We start from the raw sequence: 18,252 nt of genomic DNA on the forward strand, positions 1-18,252 counted from the left end.
GGGTGTGGCAGGTGTGTAAAACACCAACCCGATGAACAGGTCATTGCAGTGGATGTATCACTGGCTCATCACTTTGATTATGTTAATCACATGAAATTCAGCTGTTCTAGAATTAATGTTTGTGACTGGAGTTAGATTTCATTTTCCCTCAGTTCATCCCTTTATCAACTATTTGTATCTTAAAGACACACCATGAGTGTGATAAACAGAACTGTGGGATGAGGCAAAGGAGAAGAGAAGTAAAAACAGACCTCCCCTCTTCAGATTGAACGCACAGGCTGTCCTGGGGCGGAGTCTCTGGCTCAGACATTCAGTGTTGCTCAGGATACTTGTGTCTTAATCTTGGTTAGGATTTCAGCAGAAGGTGCAGGACACCCCTGAGGTGAGTGGAAGCACAGACACAATTTGTGAGATGTGTAAGACAAGGGCTCTTGGGAGGCACCCATATTGTTCTTTGGACAAGTGCTGTATTCAACTCAGAACTGGGCAAAACCAGAGCCACATTCAGTGTGGTTTTCCTTGACTCTTTTTCTTTAAATCTGACCTTTTCATACTCAGCCCTGCTAATAAGGATAGTTCATGCTCTATTATTTTAAGTTAAGAAAGGTGGATATTAGATTGCTGTTTGCTTTAAAGAGCTTTGATAACATTACTTCCCTTGTTACTATAATTACAGAAAGGAAGTGGAGCCATTTTAAACACAGTAAAGACCAAGGCTAACCCTGCCATGAAGACTGTCTATAAGTTTGTAAGTATGGAGTACTGGCTTACTACTGAGATAAGAGTCTAATTACAAGTCTGTTTTAACCTTTCAAATGAGTCTCAAGACTTACATCCATTTTTATTGGACTCACAAAATTACTCAAAATGTACATTCATCCAAATTTCAAACTTAAATGAAAAAGTAATTTTGAAATTTAAGCTCAATTGAAATGCAAAGGACAATGGGAACTTGTGATTTCTTTTGAAAGTACAGATGATAAATTCCATTTATTACACAGAACTCTTTCTGGGAAATAGTGCCTGTGTGCTCTGCTAGGCAGCTCTACCATCTCATCATTGCTCTGTTGGAAATCATTGTTACCCTGCTTGCAGCTTCATCGAAAGAAGGGAATCCTCTCATTTTCCAAATTGTTTCCATCTTCTCTAAATGTCAATTAATTTTCCGTAGAGATTTCTTATACCTGCTTATTTAGAGCCCAACTTACTGAGTTATTCTTTAAATGGAAGTGTTTTCAGTGCTGTTAACAAACAGCTGGTGTGTTGCTGTGCTATCGTGTGTGGCTGCCAGCTCCACTCTGCCAGATCAAACAGCACAGAAACAAGTGAGAATTTCTTATATGCTCAGTTCTGGGAGATAATGCTGCAAAACACATTGAGATAACCATTCAAACTTTGGATTTTTCCTGCCTTCCTCCAGCCTGAGAGAGAGGAGTAGGATGAGATTGGCTCTACTAAATGGAACTGGCATCCAGAGCACTGTGAGGGGAGTTTGCAGGCTCACTGCCAGTGTGGAAGAATAGAAGTTCATAGCAAAGATAAATACTTACTGGGGAACACTGAAGCAATGCAAAAAGATGAAAGATGTCTGTGGCTTCAAAAGAGGGAAAACAAAATTTTTGCAACAAAGATGGGGTGGTGTTTTTTGTTTATTTGGGGTCTTTTTAGCTTTCTGTTTGTTTTAATGTGTTTTCAGTAACCTGTTACATTTTTTATTGCCATTTTTATTAACTGAAAACAAACTTAGTCACTGCTTGAAATAGAAGGGAATTTTAACTTAAATTAATTTTTCATGCAGGCAAAAGATCATGCAAAAATGGGAATAAAAGAAGTGAAAAACCGCTTGAAGCAAAAGGTACTTGAAGTTCCTATTCAAAATGTATAAGCATCACATCTGAAATCCTTAGCCACTGAAAGCATGATGTGATCAATAGGAAGCTGTTTGATACAGTGTTGTTAGCACACTTCAAAATGCATTACCAGCTGTCCTGGATTTTTCACACTTATAAATATTCACAGACAAAAAAAAAAATGTCTTCAAATACATGAAAGCTCTGACTTCAACCCACAAAAGCCAGAAAATTGAGTGTTCTGCTTGGAGTGGTCCTGCTCCTGTCCTTCGTGCTGGAGCACTGTGTGAGGGGACTGCATGTGGGCTGGGAGCACTTCCCTACAGTCCTGGCAGCGGACTTCTTGCAAATGGCAAATTGTTGCTATTTTTGCAGTAATCAGTCAGGAAAAATAGCATCGTGTTTGTCTCCCATTGGGAAGGGGATTTCTGCATTTCTTGAATGTCTGCTGCAAAGTTCAGACAGGAAGAAATATTAGAGTTGGTGTCCATTGCCAATTGGAACTATTGCAGGAAAAAATAGTCGAATTGCTAGTTGTTTTCCAGATCTGTGTGGGTGTGTTTGTTATCAGCACAATTCCCAGCTGCTCCTCTGTGTTTGAGGAATGTGTTGTCCAATCCCAACTGCTCCTTTCAAACGATAGGTATGGTCACTCTGGTACATACCTCATGAGCAGAGGGGTAGCTGCCCTGGGTTATTGCAGATACTGCCTTTATTCTGTGCATGAGCTCTCAGAGCCATGGAGGAAGGCAGGCAGCTGACCTGCTGAGAGAGCTGAAGTTCTTATTCATAAATTTGTATTCGATTTGTTGCAGAGGAGTTGGGGTGGGTTTTTTTAAATCTGTGCTCTCTCTGTAAATTTCTTCTCTAAATTTCTAAACCATCCTCTTAAGTTAGGGCTGCAAATGTTGGTGGGCAGACAGAAATGCACCTGAGCTTGTCCCCAGCTGTTCCTCCAGAGGAGTTTCTGTGCAGCCGAGCTGCGAGGTGAGGGATTGCCTGTGTGCATTCCAGCTGCTGCTCCCTCTCTGAACACTACACACACTGCTGCAGAATCTTGGGGAACAGAAAGTTGCTTCAGATCCTTTTATCTTATTTTATTTTATTACTCTACGTTATATATGACCACTGTAGGTATAATTTGAAAACAATAGAAACATGAAGCAGTTTTCTTGTACACGGATTTCTTTGTGTCATTCCATGTGTTTCACTTCTGGACATAACCTCCCTAATAAAATCTTTGGCTTTCTTGTGTGTGTTTCTAAAGCAGTTGGAGCTGTGTAACATGACCAGATTTTTTCCTGCGTTTTAAATGCTAATAGAATTGTGTTCTGTGTGTGACATTTGTATAGGAGGCTGAGAAAAGCCTCGTTCAGTCATTGCTTTGTTTTATTATTATTGTTGTCTTCTTGGTCTGTCAAGCAGCAAATGTCTCTTTAAAAAACACACATAACATTTACAACTAAATGGCCCAATTTTGTTTCACCTTCCTTATGTGGTGTATCTGTAAGTGAGATGCTTAAACATGATTGTTCAACACAGGCTTTCACAAGAGCTTAAAAGATAGCTGTGAGTAGTTGATACACACTGCTCTATCTCTCCTTCCTTTATTATTCTATCCTTTTCTATCCCATTCTCTTCTCCATGTGAATGCAGGTAGGGAGCTTACTAAAATTAGGGATTGCTCTGTTAAAAGTGATAAAAATAGCAAACATTGTTTTAGTCACCCTCATTTTTAATCTAAATGTTTGTGCTGCTCTATTATGGGTCTGTTATGCACAGGTTTATTAATGCATCCTCCCCAGTTTTTATGTAAGAGCATTGTATTTATCCTTTCCTCACTAGCATGTGTGAGTGTTAACTGGCATTCTGGTACCATTAAATAATTTCGCCAAATTTAGGATGCTAGTCTTTCATCTTCTAAGGTTATTTTTAAACTGAACTTACTATCCACTGCATTTTAACTATTTTCCATTATTAATATAGAAAGTATGCAGGCCCCTGGTAAGGAAAGTCAAATATAAACATCCCTTTTCCAGTTTTTGCTGCCAAATCTGAGCAGCTTCTGTGCAAGATAGAATTTAAAAATGCAATAAAGCTGGAGGTTCTGCTTCCTCCAACTCTGCATAGCAATGGTGACCTCTTAAATATAATCAAGAGCCCATTTTGCCCTTGGTCTGCTCCAGTCTTGGGTTTGAATTGCAAATGAGAAATGCAGGATTGACCTGTTGAGAGGTCACTGTGGTGTGTGTAAGGTCCTTCTTTAATATGATAGTGGAGATTGAATGGTGCTCTATTTCCATCCCTTGTTCATTTGTGGTGCAGTATTTCAAAGCAACAGAAATAGTTTTCAGAGGATTCTTATGAGTGAGAGCAAATAATTGTTAATAGATACAGCCTGGTAGCTTTATTTTGTATCTGATACAGTTCTTTTTTTTCTTTTTTTTCCTCTTTTTTCTTTTTCATTTCATTTCCTTTTTTTTTTTTTTTTTTTTTTTTTTTTTTTTTTTTTTTTTGCAAAGGCTGCCTTTTTCCATCTCACAAATGGACTATGATGGTCAAGTCCCTCAGTTAGTGGCTCATTTGAAGCTTAACTGCATAGAATTAGGAAGAAGGAGGAATATGAATGGTACCATCCTCAACTTTCAGTCAGGAGAATGGAGCTTACTGAAAGCTCTGGCTAAGACAATTTATATAAATGGTTGGGCACTTGGCATTAATATATTCAACATTATTTTAGTTACTAGAGTCCTGTGTGGCTCTAGTTAATGCCTGGTATTCTAGAAACAACTCATTTAGAGCTTTATAGCACAACCTGCACAGTGTTCAAGACATTTTGAATGTGTTTTGCTCCTCTCTAGCTAGTATTTCTAGTCCATTACAAAATTTAATGGTTTTTTAACTCAAATGTGTTTTCATTGAAGATAGAAAACAAACTTTTGTGAAGCAGATTTTACTTTGATGAGTGAAGCTGTATTGATGATTTGTTTGCCTTTTGGGGATGTTAAAAAAATAGAAAGGCATCTAATAATTTAATTATTGTATTTTATTAAGCATTTTTTAGTGGTTTCATTGGAAGTCTGTGCCCCAAACACAGTGGAAGTAGGCTTTAGGAATATGTTATCTTTTATATGCAATTATATCATCAGAGAAGTAGAGGCAATCTATAGTAATAAAAGCTCAAGGATTTGCAGTGATCATTACACATCTGAGGGGATTTTGTTTAATGGCTTAATCTCTCTGTCTTTTATCTCCTCCCATTCCCCTCATGTCCAAACTTTTGTATTCTTTTCCTGGTTTTGGGGGTTTGCCCGGGGAGGTGCTTTGCTTCCATTGCCTCCATTGCACTGTGTGCTGGCCTGGCTGGAGCCGCAGCCCCGGGCGGGCTCTGCAGGGCCGGGAGCAGAGACGGGAGCCGCCCCTGCTCTCCTCGGGCAGCTCTAGGCACCTGCAGTGGGGCTGCAGCCCACAGAAATACGGACACAGGGTTTGTGTTTAGTGTCATTGCCGGCAGTGGTGCTGCCATGGGCTGTGAGCTGAGGAGATCCTTGGGGGCTCGGCGCTGCCTGGAGCTGGAGTAAGAGTTTGACAGACACTCAGGTTTCTTGTCAATGCCTTGTTTTGGGGCTCTTTGTTACTAATTCGGAGGACTCTGTTGTACCTTTTCAAGACAAGGTGGCATTGTGCAGCTGAAGGGCGGAGGGAAGAAAAAGTTTTTCTCTCTAGTTTGACCTTAACAAGTTGTTAATTCCCCGTGATCCTTAGGCCTGTATTGGGGAACCACTGCTCTACCAGCTGGATCTAAAGAGGGGTCTCAGCTTCTCTGTGGAGCAGACAAAGCCCCTTAGAAAGTCCATCCAGCTTTTTGTTTCATTTGACCTAAACACATTAGGTCAGTGTGTGTCCAAAGGAACCATTTCTAATTGGCCATCAGCTTACACGGCTCATTATTGTACCTGAGCAAGCCGGGGCTGGCGGCCGTGTCAGAGGTCAGGGAATCAAAGCCCTGCTGGTGGCAGCAGCCACCCTCAGGTCAGCCTTGCCGAGTTCCAGCCTGTGCAGCCTTCTCTCCATATTTACCCAGCATTATTTCCTTGGCATTGTTGCAGAGATGTAAGGTTTGGGGCCCACTGTGTTACAGACTGTTTCTCAACTCACTTTCAAACTCTCTGCTCCTTCTCTGATTCCTGGTGTCTGCAGGCCTTTGTCTTTTTCAAAACCTGTGTTACACACCCCGTGCCTCCACTTGCCAAGTCCTCTCACCTGGGCTGGTGGGTCACTTCACTTCTGGAGATAAGAACTAATGTCAAAGCAAACAAAAAGTGTCCTGCCAGGCAGCCCTTGGTGTTGTACCCTCTCCTGGAGGCATATTCAGTGCACACAGACTCCGAGATGAAATGCAAAGCTAAGCTCTGAGTTCCATCTCTCCTTGCCACTTCCACCAGTAATTGTTCTGCTATGGATAATTCTGTGCAGTATGTTAATGGAATTACTGTGTTCATTTAGGTTTACAATAAGCAGAGTGCCCTGTCCCTTGGCTTCTGTTGAATTCATTACTAAAATAGAAAATCTGAGCTATGTTTTTTTTCTCCACATGCACTTCCTGGCTTTTGTGTGTTCAAGTTTGACATTTTATTCAATGCTGTGTTTGCACCACTGGTACTGGGAGGAGAGAGGGATTGTGTACAAGCTCTGATGGATGAAATGTTTTATTCTAATGATGTTTTCTTTTCTGTACTTTGGTGTGTTTTTCCCCTAATATCCAAACTGTTAGTCAGCATTATCCTGTAGTGTGTCCTTTGTGCACCTTCCCCTCACTCAGGAGTGCTCCTGGCCATGCTATTCACCTTTTCCTACCACACAGGACATTGCTGAGAACGGGTGCTCGGCAGCGCCAGAGGAGTCCCTGCCAAGGACAGCACCATCACCACTGGCTGAGAAGAAAGACCCAAAAATAAGAGAGGACAGAAGACCAATCACAGTACATTTTGGTCAGGTAGGTCTTAGTATAAAGTTGTTCTCAATCATGTGGCTCAGCAAAAATAGTTCAGGGAAAAGTCATGATAATGAGTAAACCAAACGCTTCATTACCTTTAGTCACTGAACTGTGCTATTTTGGTTTTATTTCTGTTGTATCTGTGTAAAAGGGATTCCAAAACCTGATTTTTCTGGATTTTACTGATTCCTTTTGTTCAGACAATGATTTTGAGGAAAATAAACCATAAGTCAATGGGAGATGAAGCTTAAATATTTTAGCTATTTCATAAACTATTTTGTGGCTGTTTTAGCATGCAAGGTGCTGCAGCCCTCAGGACTGAGGGTATAGAATTTAAAACATCCCCTGTTATCTAGCCAGATCATTAGTGTCAATATGGAATGTCCAGCTGTTAAAGCATTTGAACATTCTCTGAAAATTAAATGCGATGAACTAAGATGGAAAAATCAATTAATAGCTTGTTAGTGTGCTCTGTATTCAGTATTGACAGCTGAGCTGTTAGTTACTCGTGTAATGTTTCTTTTGATATGTCTGCAAAACGGAGAGTTTGGGGGGGTTTGAAGAGTATCTGTTTAGAAAATGTTGTAGTTGCTGTGATTTCCATGGAAAAACATCCAGTATTTATTATCAGTTTGCCCCTATTAAGTATAGACTGACTCAAAAAATAACATGATTTGTGTTCACAGTTCTCTTTTCTGTTGCTGTATCTATTCTTTACACGTTCTGACCAGAAAACAGGAGGGAATATCTGATTTCTTCTAAGGAAGCAAAGTGTAATTTTAAAGGAATTGTATATCATGATAAAATGTGAAGCAAACAAGTTTTAGAGAAGTGTCTATGAATAGAAACCAGTTGGTGTGGCTGCACCGACTGTTCAGGTATTAGATGGGGCTACCCGAGGTCTGATCAGTGCTCAGAGCAATGTTGTCCGCATCATCTCAGAATTAGATTCATTTTTTCTGTACTTTCACCAGTGTGCTAAATGTAAGTTCTTGGATAATTTTTAAAAATCATTCTCTTCCAATTAAGTATTTTCAGTAGAGATTTATTTTTCTGTTGCTTTCTGTGCCACTACAGTTGAGAGGAATTTGGGCTACTGGAGGAATGCAGCCATCTAGCTCCAGCAGGGACATGTTACATTTCATTTGAAGCCATCAGAAATCAGATAACATCACAATTTATTTTCAGTTTTTCCTTTAGATTTTTGTGAACGATGGATGGTTCAAACATCATGGTAGATTAATGAAATATATATTTGGGTGGTAAGTTCAAATTTAAATTTATGAGGTTTTTTAACAGTCACTTTCAAATTTTTTAATGATCACTTTTCTGTGTCAAAAGAAACACACATCAGCTTCCTGACTCCTGGCTGTGGGGAGAGGCTCGCTGGCTAAATGCTTACTGCTGTCATCACATTACAAATATTGGTTTCCCAAAACCAGTCTGACTTAGCACTTGTGGGGCTGTCTGACTCACAGCCCTCATCCTGGCACGGGTCTGCTTATCTTGATAGCCCAATGCCAAAACAAAAATGAAATCGTACCTTCATTCAAAAGGAAAAGATGCTCAGGTTTATGAAATATAGATTAAGGCTTTGGGGAGGAAAAAAGCAGCAACATTTACTCTATAAATGGGAGATGGCTTCTAACTCGTGATTAAAGGCAGAGATTTTAATGTCACTTTTAACTGTCTAGAATACAGAAGGTGGGAACAATTAAAAAGGCGAAAGAACTCTGAAATAAGGACTGTTTGTGCATTCACAGCTCTTCTAAACTGAAGAGGATGAAAGAGGCTTTTTTCTCATTGTCAGGGCTCTCTCGGAGTGCAGCATTGTGCGGCTGGCAGCGGTTTAAAATGCATGCATGCGCTGGGGTCAGGGCCCGGCTCGGGGCGGGCGGTGCAGGGAGCGCGGCCACAGCGCTGCAGCAGCTCCGCCGCCGCGCGGCCTTTAATTGAGACGTGCTGTCAAAGTGACAAACACATTTGCATACAGTCTATTTATTTTCCTCGGGAAGGTCTGCAGTCTGCTGTTGGTTGAACATTCTTAATCAGCTCGCTGTAAGTGAGCCGGCAGCGAGCTGTCCTGTGCTGGGTGCTTCTCTTCATTACATGACAGATTAGCTAAAGGGGGATGGGCTAGCGAGCCAGCAACAGCCTTTAATTTTAACTCATTATCTCTCACCCTAGAGTGAGGGAGTTGCTGGCTTTTCCAAACACAGTTGTGTATCTGCAGTTGTTAGGCTACAAAAAAATACCAGTAAAATATATTGAAATGCCTGTGAAAGCACAGCCTCTCAGCTGATGGCTCACCAGAATTTGGCAGTAATTAGCTGACCGGGGGCGGCGGGGGGGGTGGCATTCTGTATGTCCTGGCTCATCTTGGTGAGTGCTGATCAGACATCACTGGAGAGCCTTGTTTATTATGGAATTGTTTTAATGATGCTTTCTGTAATACTAAGACATTGTGGGAAAGCTCCCCTTGATGGTGAAAAGGATTTTAGCCAAATAGCCTGAGGCAGTGTAGTAAAGATCTAAGCAGAGTGTTCTTAGTAAGACACCACCGTGGGAGGGTGGGACCACTGCTTTTCCTGGGTGCGACTTTGCATTCCTTACCCAGGATGTACCTTTGTTATTGATCCCTGCATCAACTAAATACAGCAGCTATCACCACGGGCTGTTTGACAATCCAACTGTACTCAACAAGTAGCAGGAGCAGTACAGGCAGCTCAGGGGTTAATGGGTGGGGAGAAGAGGGAACAGTTTTCAAGCCAAGGCCAAGACTCAAATGGAAGATTTGTAGTACTGAGTAGTGCTCTGTGTTTGAAGGAAGAGTAAGGTGAATTATTATGGAAGATCCAGTGCTACAGAGAATATCTCTTGTGCTGGGCTGATGGTTGGACTTGATAATCTTAACAGTCTTTTTCAACCTTAATGATTCTATGAGTGTCCTGTTACTTCCTTTTTTTCTGATTTTTGTCTTAAAAGCTGACCAGAATGTCCTTAAAGCATCGAATACAAGCTGCATATTAAGCTTCCAGAGCTGTCCTCAGGATTGTTCCCAGTGTGCCAGGCAGGGCAGGCACGGGAGCCCAGTAAGCCCAGACCAGGGCAGAGTGGGACCCTGATGCAGGTGATTTGTGACTCGGGGGGTTGGGCTCCTGTTTCCATGCCCACTTGTACTTTTTAGGTAGAACACGTGTCTGTGTTGTCTTTGAGCTGTTTGGAGAATAAACACTACGTGATGTCATGGTGACTGTTCTGAACAGGTTCCTTGTCCAAGCAGGTAGCTGTTGGGGCTACCTTGGCAGGACCCACAGAGTTCATACAGGATTGGTACCTGTGCCCAGTCTTCCCACCAGTCTAGGAGGGGTGATGTGAGCGCACAGGATGAGCCCAGGAGCTTCAAATGCAAAGCTGCACTTAGGAACGTTCTTCCTTAAGAGCTTCCCCACAGTCAGTGGCACCCATGATTTAGTACAGATAAACCAGCAAATGATAAGCTGCCAGAAACATCACTTGTTGGGAAAGAGAATCATTTCATTAGAAGCAAGTGATCCTGGCAGTTCTGTACAGCTCTCTAATTGTGTCTGTTATAATTAGAATGTCTTTTGTCAGCTTAGCTGGGTTTATGTTTTCTATGGCTTGTTTTTATTTACCAGCAAATAGGATATTTAATTTCATTTATGTACCAAAAGGTGTAAAGCTTAAGAAAATACAAAAGACTCTTCCATGTGTATCTTTAGTAGAGAGATTCAATCATATTCTGCTCTTGATGCAAACCACAGAGAATCAGTGCTCTGGGGACTAATGAAAATAGCTGTGAAACAAATGGAAAATGCACTAATGTACTGAAGCAGCTTGTCTGACTGTGGAAAGGCTTCTCTGGGTTCTCTCCCTGGCTCATTCCGATTCATGTTAAACTCTTGCAGGACATAGCATGGAAATTTCCATCTTATTTGCTGTTGTGAATCCTTTTGCTGTAAATTAACATGTTCATTTTTCCTAGTCACAGTCTGCACTTGGACATACAGAACAAACAGCTCTGCTTTGTAGGGCAGTGCTCTCCTTCCAGGAGATTAAATGGCATTAAGAGGTCAGGGGGAAGATGGGGAGAACACCAGCCAGCTACATTCCAGGAATGCAGAACTGGATGGCTGAGGCCAGAGGCAGCAGAGGAGGGATTATCTCCAGGGTAAAAGGGATGAAGTAGGGAAGGGGGGAAGGCTCCTTTGCCAGACCCTGTGACTCCCTTCACACCCAGGTGCATCGGAACAATAGCAGATTCCTCTGGATCACAGCAGGCATTGTGTGGCACTGAGGTAGAAACCAAAGGGGAAAGGGGAAAACAAGTTCATTTGCTAATATTCATGTAACTGTATGCTCTGGCTGCAGAGGCAGCTCCTCCTCTGGCCACTCAGAACTGCTTGGACAATAGCAGGACCTTCATTAAGAAAATGAGCCTCCCTTCCCCTCTTCCCCATGGATGAGCAATGTGGGTTCCCATTTCCTTTCTCTGGAGCCACAGGGGGTTTCCTCCCTCCCTCCATTTGTTTCTTTATGGATTTAGCAAAAGTGTAAGTTCTTTAAAATGATTTTGTCTCCAGAAAGCATATCTTCTACCCTCATTTGTTCTCACTCCTTTCTTTGCCTGTTCCTTTCAGGAAGGAATTCAGTGTTGCTCAGTAAAAGTCACTTCACAAGAAAGACAAATGTCTCAGCTCAGAAGTGCTTGCCCATCTAATGTCTGCTTGAGACCATTCAAATGTCCCATCAGGTTCTCAGAGGCAATGTTCTTAGTCAGAGGAGTAAAACCAATGTCAGTGAACAAGACAATAATGCATTGGATTGAAATTGTGCTTTGTGGTGTACAGGATTAGCAGCGATGGCAATCCATGGGGTGGGATTAGGGAATGCCTGCACTAGCCTGGTGCCATGGTGTGCAGGAATTCATGCATTGCAGTGAGATTGTGGCCCCAGTCTGCATCCAGCACACGTTCAGCCATGAACAAGCACATTGCAGACTGGTTTTCAGTGTTTTCCAGCTGTGTCAGTGTTTGAAGCACTCCTCACCCAGGATGCTGGGATCAACATGCTGCCCTGTGTACATGTGTCAGGTGCTGCTGTGCTGCCTGGGAGGGAGGGAGCGCTCAGAGCCGACCTCCCGGGGCTGTCACAAGCGACAGCAGCTGTAACGTGGCTGCAGAGGCTCCTTGTTAGTCCTCTTCTGCTGAGGAACCCAGAAATATCTCCTAGAGAGGCTCTTGGGCCATCACTGCTGGCATGTGGAAGGAGGGTTGTGCTTTATAAATAATACATACCTAGAAAATAAATACATCAGTACATGCAAGGCTACCCAAATCACCTAGATTGACAACTTGAGGAGAGCTCACAGTGTCTTATGGATGACTTGCTTCTCTATCAATGTAGATCAGCATCCAGAAGCTTCTTATGTATTACTTATGAAGTTGATATTTGCAGTTAGGCCAGAACTGTCTGAATTGACCTCTGGGCCACTGGATTAAACCAGGAGATTAAAGGGAAATAGTATGTGAAATGTGTAATTCTTCTAAATGCTGACCCCACGGTGACTGTTTGTTTGGCCAGGCACTTTTTAGCTTTTCCCTTCAGAGCTGGGCTGATGAATAGCAGATAAAACAGCTGTGAGTGCCAGGCTGCAGACAGAGGGTCCATGTCCTTCTGTGGGTGTGTGGGGGAGATGTCCCCCCAGTTATGCAGCCTGGCTTGGTGAATGATGAAGCTGAGCGAAGCAGAGTCATTGCTGTTTATAGAACTCCTTAAATGAGAGACCGTGTCTTTTTTCTTTTTTTTTTTTTTTTTTTTCTGTGCAAGTATTCCACTTGCTGGAGAGGAATAGCTGTTAAGAGATAATAAGAGATATGTCCATTTTCCAGGATTTTAAATCATGTAGGTTACATGATCTCTTTGATTTGAATCCCAGCATCAGGACCACAGAAAGCCAATGTAAAGCTAGCAAAATGACCAGTTAAAAAAGAAAACACACACAAACCACTGTGGCTCTTTTCTTTAAATTTGATATTGCATTGCTGGATTTTCTAGTATTTTAAGTGAAAAATATATGTAGTTAGTTCCATGTTGACAATGTCCTTGAGGATTTGACAGTGAGATTTTCCAGCAGTTGCTCTTCGTTAGAATCCTGGTGGTGTTTAATAAGGCAGCCAAACTGCTGGCACCTCGGGCTCGTGTTTGTTCTCCGAGGGCTCGGGGCTGCTGCAGTAAGCACATCGACCAGGGCTGATCATTACAAGGGCGTACGCCACCATGAATAAAAATGTCACACGTTCTCCCATCTCACAGTGGTACAAAATGTCAGTCCTGTCAAACAGACATTGCAAGTAGCACTGAGCAGTCAGTACAAATTGGGAAGCGGAATATTCCCCCAGCTTTCTGATATTCTTCATCTGAAGCAGAAGAAAAGCAGTTGTTAACCTATTAGCTGTGATTTTAAACTCTGCTGAGGTAGTAGATGGATAGGCTTTAACACACGGGGATAAATATATTCCTGGGGTCTGGGATTTTTTGCAATATGTCTCTCCATCCATGTATGTTGAGGAATAGACAGAATGAAAACAAACCACAGCAAAATGAACCTCATTTTGGAAGAAGTCCTCTGGAAAAATGATAATCTCAGTGAGATTCTCTTTGAACCTCTTGTCTCTTTTACCTCTGTGAATAGTTGTACAAAAGCCCTCCTTGCTGGTTTGCTATAATCCAGAAAGGGTTCTATAATCCAGAAACTGCTTTGATGAGTTAAGGGAGTTTTCCTTCATGGCTCTGTCAGCAAGAGAGCGGAGTTTTATTCTCCTTCTGGATAAATGAAGGTTTTGCTGCTTCAGGGTGAGGCCCATGGTGTGGTGCAGAGTCCGTAGGATGTGCTCCTTCCTAGTAAGTACCAGGAACATCCCTGTGTGTTCACAGAGTTACCAATCTAGGATGGAGGAGTGGATATTGTCAGTGCAGGATTCTACTATTACTGCAGGGTCCAGAAAGAAAAAAAGCTGGTGCAAAAAGTAAAGTGCAAAGTGGTGCCAAAATATATCAGAGAAATAACAAGAAATTATATAAAGTCACCAGTGGTTGCCCGAGGGGACAAGGAGAACAGGTAAAAGGACTGCAGTGTTCTGTCACAGTGAGTATTTCAAAGAAATGGGCTCAAAGTTCATTCTTTGTATAGAAATTTTCTTTGGTTTTTATGACACGTTCTCAGAACACAAAGCTGTTGTGTGTTTAGAGTAGTGAATCGTGCCTAATGAATCCTCTGCTCAAACATAGGTGAGTGCTGGAGCAAAGTGCCAAGGAAAGCCCAGCGAGGAGCAAGGATGGCAAAGCTCTGCAGGACCAGAGCAGAGCAGGTGGGAAAGGGATCAGCAGAGCCCTGGCCTGCTCCTGCCTCGTGTAGTCACTGTCTGCAGCATGATCCTTCGTTATCCGGGGAACGAAATGAAAACAGCATGTGTGAGGCTTCTTTGAACCCGAATGACTGTAAATTGAATTCAGTATTTCCTGTTCTGTAGGCATCTGTTTGCTGTGGGAAGAGGTACCTACTGCACATTGCTCAGTGTGCAGTGGCTTTCAGACTGTGGTCTGCAGCACCTGGGCTCTGGGCCAGGTAAATAAGAGGCTATTGACAGGTATCCTCTTTGGAAAATGTCAGGAGTCCTCAAACTGCACAGTGTCAGATGATACCAGTTTAATGATTATAGGGTGGTTTACATATTTTTTTAGAAGAACTGGGTGCAGGTATTGATGAGAGGAGGTCAGCCGTGATGTCCAGCTGCTCAGCAGACAAAGTGAGAATGGGGCACTAAATGGTCACAGTCTCAGATTTTACTGATACCGCCTTCTGTGGGTTTTATTGCTGATTTGCATAGGACAGGAACTTCCCTATCTTGGAGCTGAGTTGTGATCAGAAGTCTTGACAGGTCTTTAAGCACAGATAGCATCATATTCCTCCTATCTACATCACAGAACAGCATGTGCTACTTTGACCGTGGCCTGTCTAAGGCTCCACATAGAAAAATAGATCCATGTCATTCTCAAAATTCTTTTTTTTTTTTTTTTTTTTCTTTTTTTTTTTTTTTTTTTTTTTGTAATTGCAGACAAAAGAAATAAAATACCATTCAGTTCTACAGCCCAGGAGTTTATTGTTTAAGGCATGTGTTTTTAGAAAGCATCAGTTATCAAAAGTAATAATCCACACTGGTATTCTCATGGTTTTGGGATTTTGGCTTTAGATATTGCTGCATTTTTGCCAGACTTGTTCTACCTTCCCAATCTACAAATGTGGCTTGAAGAACAAGGCATCCCTTAAAACATGGAGGTTATTTTTATCACAGGACCCAGCAGATTTCCATTGAAGTATTTCAGAGTGTAAATTAAAAATATATGCTGTAAAGCATGCACTGTTCCTGTCATCCCAGTTTGTGAGCTGTACATATGGGAGCATGTAAAAAGCAGAATGTGCTGTGCAGGGATCTGGGTGGATAATAAAACAGCTGCCTCGTAGATTCTGTCTGCTTCCTCCACTGAATCTTTTTAGGTACCAGACATTTTTCAGTGTTGTTATTTTCTCCCCTTTTTTTGTTTTAATTGAGTGTTCAGTTGAGGTCCAGCATGCTCTCCCAAAGTCAGCCCTTCAGGTGTCCTGCAGCCTGGTGTGTGTGAGCCTGGCTTCTTCCAGCACAAGATCTCTCTCCCATGGCCGATTGACTTTCAAGGATTTTCAAACCAGTCCTCAATTTCCAAAGGAAATAAGATATTCATCTAGAAGAACTTGGCTTTAGAAATTTTTGGAAACACCCTCACTGCTGATTGAGAACGAGAAGCACTTGTTTCTCCACTTACTTACACACCAGTTTTCATCTGGCTATGTTTCCTTCAAGCATTTCCTTCTGGCTGCACTTGTTGCACATGAGCTAGTGCCTCTAATTTACTCACAAGGCTCTGTTTTGATTTTGAATACCACTTCAAACAAATCTCAAAAGCCATCCGCAATTATTTTGAGATAATATTCTGCTTACAAGCTTTTACCTCACAGACCAAAAATTATCCTTCTGTAATGTTTTCTCTGGTATAAAACTCTAAATAGCTGTATTGTGAAAGTTCCTTGGGTATATAATAGCTGCTTTATGACATCTAGGATCTATCATTTTTAAATAGTATTTTGATAGAGTAAAAGTGAATGTAAGATTTGTCTTGCTCCAGCGTCTCATAACTTAAAGTCACTTGTCTGATAATTAGTATAGCAGTGCCAGATCTGCAGTCATAAAAATGGCTTTCTACAAATTTTCTGTCTTGTTGCTTCAGAAGTATTTAGAACAAGACAATTAAGCAAATATCCAGAGGAAAAAGGTATGCTGATAAACAGCTATTGGTGAGAAAGTGCTAATTTAGACATTTCTCCCCTTCACAGAAAAAGATATAATACATGTATTTAGGACCATGCCTGGAATAGCAATTTAGCAGCTTTTAGTACTGCAGCCATGTGCTGCTTGGTGCCCATTCCTCCCTACAGCCCAGGTAATTAAGTTGATATTCCAACACAGCTTCACCTGCTGACCTTTTAGAAACAATGTGTTTTGCTGCATTAAAAAATTAACTTCAAATCAGTGGCTCTCCCAGCAAACATAGAGTTTGAACATGCTTGCTTGTCCCTCTGTGGTGCCCGGCAGGAGCACCAGCCCTAGCAGTACAGCTCTGGGACAGCCCCTGCTCCTGCCTGTGTTCACAGCCCTGCCCCTGCCCAGTGCAGGGAGCCCTGCTGGCCCTGGCCAGTTCTGCCTTGCCCTTCTCTGAGCTCTCCTGGGGCTCAGTAGTGCCCTGGGTGGTACAGCACACACAGATCTCCCAACAAACTCCTCTGCTGGGAGTGCTGCAGTGCTAAGAGAAACTAGAATTAGTGTTGGGTTTGCCTGTGCTGTTACAAGCACTGAGGTCACAGTTCTGAGGGTTAACACGATGCCTGGTTAGAAGTCCAAGTGACAAAAAAGTTTCCACACCTTTAATCTTTTCCCAGAGCAGCATTTTTATGTGTCTTTATTGTGGAAACACATAGAATTATTCTTTGATCAGAGATGAAAGATTAATCATATGTGATATTTAAATCTCAGCTGGAAAAAATAATCTAGTGACAGGATAAGGTTTTGAAAGTATTGGCTCCTGCAAAGGAATAGCTTATTGTAATATAAATGTAGAATATTTGTAGTATGTTCATTTCCCTTACACAGAACTAAAATGATACTTGCACAAGTAGTTTTTAATTCTAGGCCATCATGATGCTTTAAGGTCTGACTTGTTGGTCACTTAGGAGTGAAATCCAGGACGGGATCTGAACATAAGCTCACTTTTAAGTGCATGAAAAGTGTAACTGAATTGGGGTTTTTTCCATGCTCTTACATGTCTGGTTTGAGGCCTCCATAAGTTTTCACATGCACTAAAATCACTCAAGGTTTAGTGAAAGTGGTTCTGAGTATCCTGGTTTGCTTTTGCATAAATGTAGCCTAGAACACTTATACCTCGAGGTCCGAGAATCCCCCTGCACGTGTTTGTAGTGTCAGTCCCTTTTGGCTGGGTGGTGTTTTGGCTGTCCCTGCCCTTTGGTGTGACAGGAGTTGAGTTCAGCCCAGCAAGGGGCACCTGTGCTGCGGGGCTGTCATAGGCCATGGGGTTTGGCACTGCTTTGGAAAAACAGAATAAGAAAAATGGAGTTTTGTGAGGTGAGTATGAAGGTAAATCACTGCTGTCACATGCTCATGCTGCTTTTGCCAGGACATCAGAGGTGTTTCCATGCAGATGACTTTAATTTAGTCTCCACTTTGCTGCAGCAGCACAGACTCCGCCCGCCGCGCCCGCCGCCCCCAAAGATCCAGCGGTCCTCCAGGCCCGTGAGTAGCTGGGGATTGTCTCACTGGCACAGCTTAACACTGCCTGAGTTCTGCTCTTTGTAGCACTACTAAACCCTGGTAGTTTGGATTGTCGAACTCTGCACAGAAGCCATGTGTGAATTATGCTCCTAAACTGCCTTCTCTCTGCTGCGGCACAGCCCTGGGACCCGCGGTTCTGCTTTGCTCTGGCGAGCCCTGCAGCTCTGGGCAGCTCTGCAGGTAACGGGGACTGCTCTGGCCACCTCTGGTTTGACTTTTGCAGTGATCTCTTACACACAAAGCCCTGCTAGACTGGCTGGCAGAAGTTTTTAGCCAGTGAGCTTTTGAAGACTTGCACTGAACTCAAATCTGAAAGGAAGCAGAAGTCTGAAGAGAAAATGTTTATTCTCTGCAAGTTATGCTTATAATTAATTTGGGATGCCTAATTCTTCTCCATGTGTGAATAGACTTGAAGAAAGCGAGGTCAATCTTTGGCAGCAGAACA

General features: G+C 42.3%; 1 protein-coding gene across 9 annotated transcripts in view; it reads left to right on the forward strand.

Moving 5' to 3' along the window:
• DENND1A (DENN domain containing 1A) overlaps positions 1-18,252 on the forward strand; it is a 149,727-nt gene that overhangs the window by 117,785 nt on the left and 13,690 nt on the right. For 4 of the 9 annotated variants that reach the window (XM_056505450.1, XM_056505459.1, XM_056505453.1 and 1 more), the window contains 4 exons: positions 677-748; positions 1,799-1,855; positions 6,715-6,846; positions 17,709-17,768. In XM_056505450.1, the coding sequence (XP_056361425.1) occupies positions 677-748; positions 1,799-1,855; positions 6,715-6,846; positions 17,709-17,768 (321 nt within the window). The remainder of the gene's footprint in view (positions 1-676; positions 749-1,798; positions 1,856-6,714; positions 6,847-17,708; positions 17,769-18,252) is intronic. The other 5 variants (XM_056505455.1, XM_056505458.1, XM_056505457.1 and 2 more) reach the window with 3 other exon arrangements.

The sequence above is a fragment of the Oenanthe melanoleuca genome, chromosome 17, assembly GCF_029582105.1.
Source record: "Oenanthe melanoleuca isolate GR-GAL-2019-014 chromosome 17, OMel1.0, whole genome shotgun sequence".
NCBI classification, from domain to species: Eukaryota; Metazoa; Chordata; class Aves; order Passeriformes; family Muscicapidae; genus Oenanthe; species Oenanthe melanoleuca.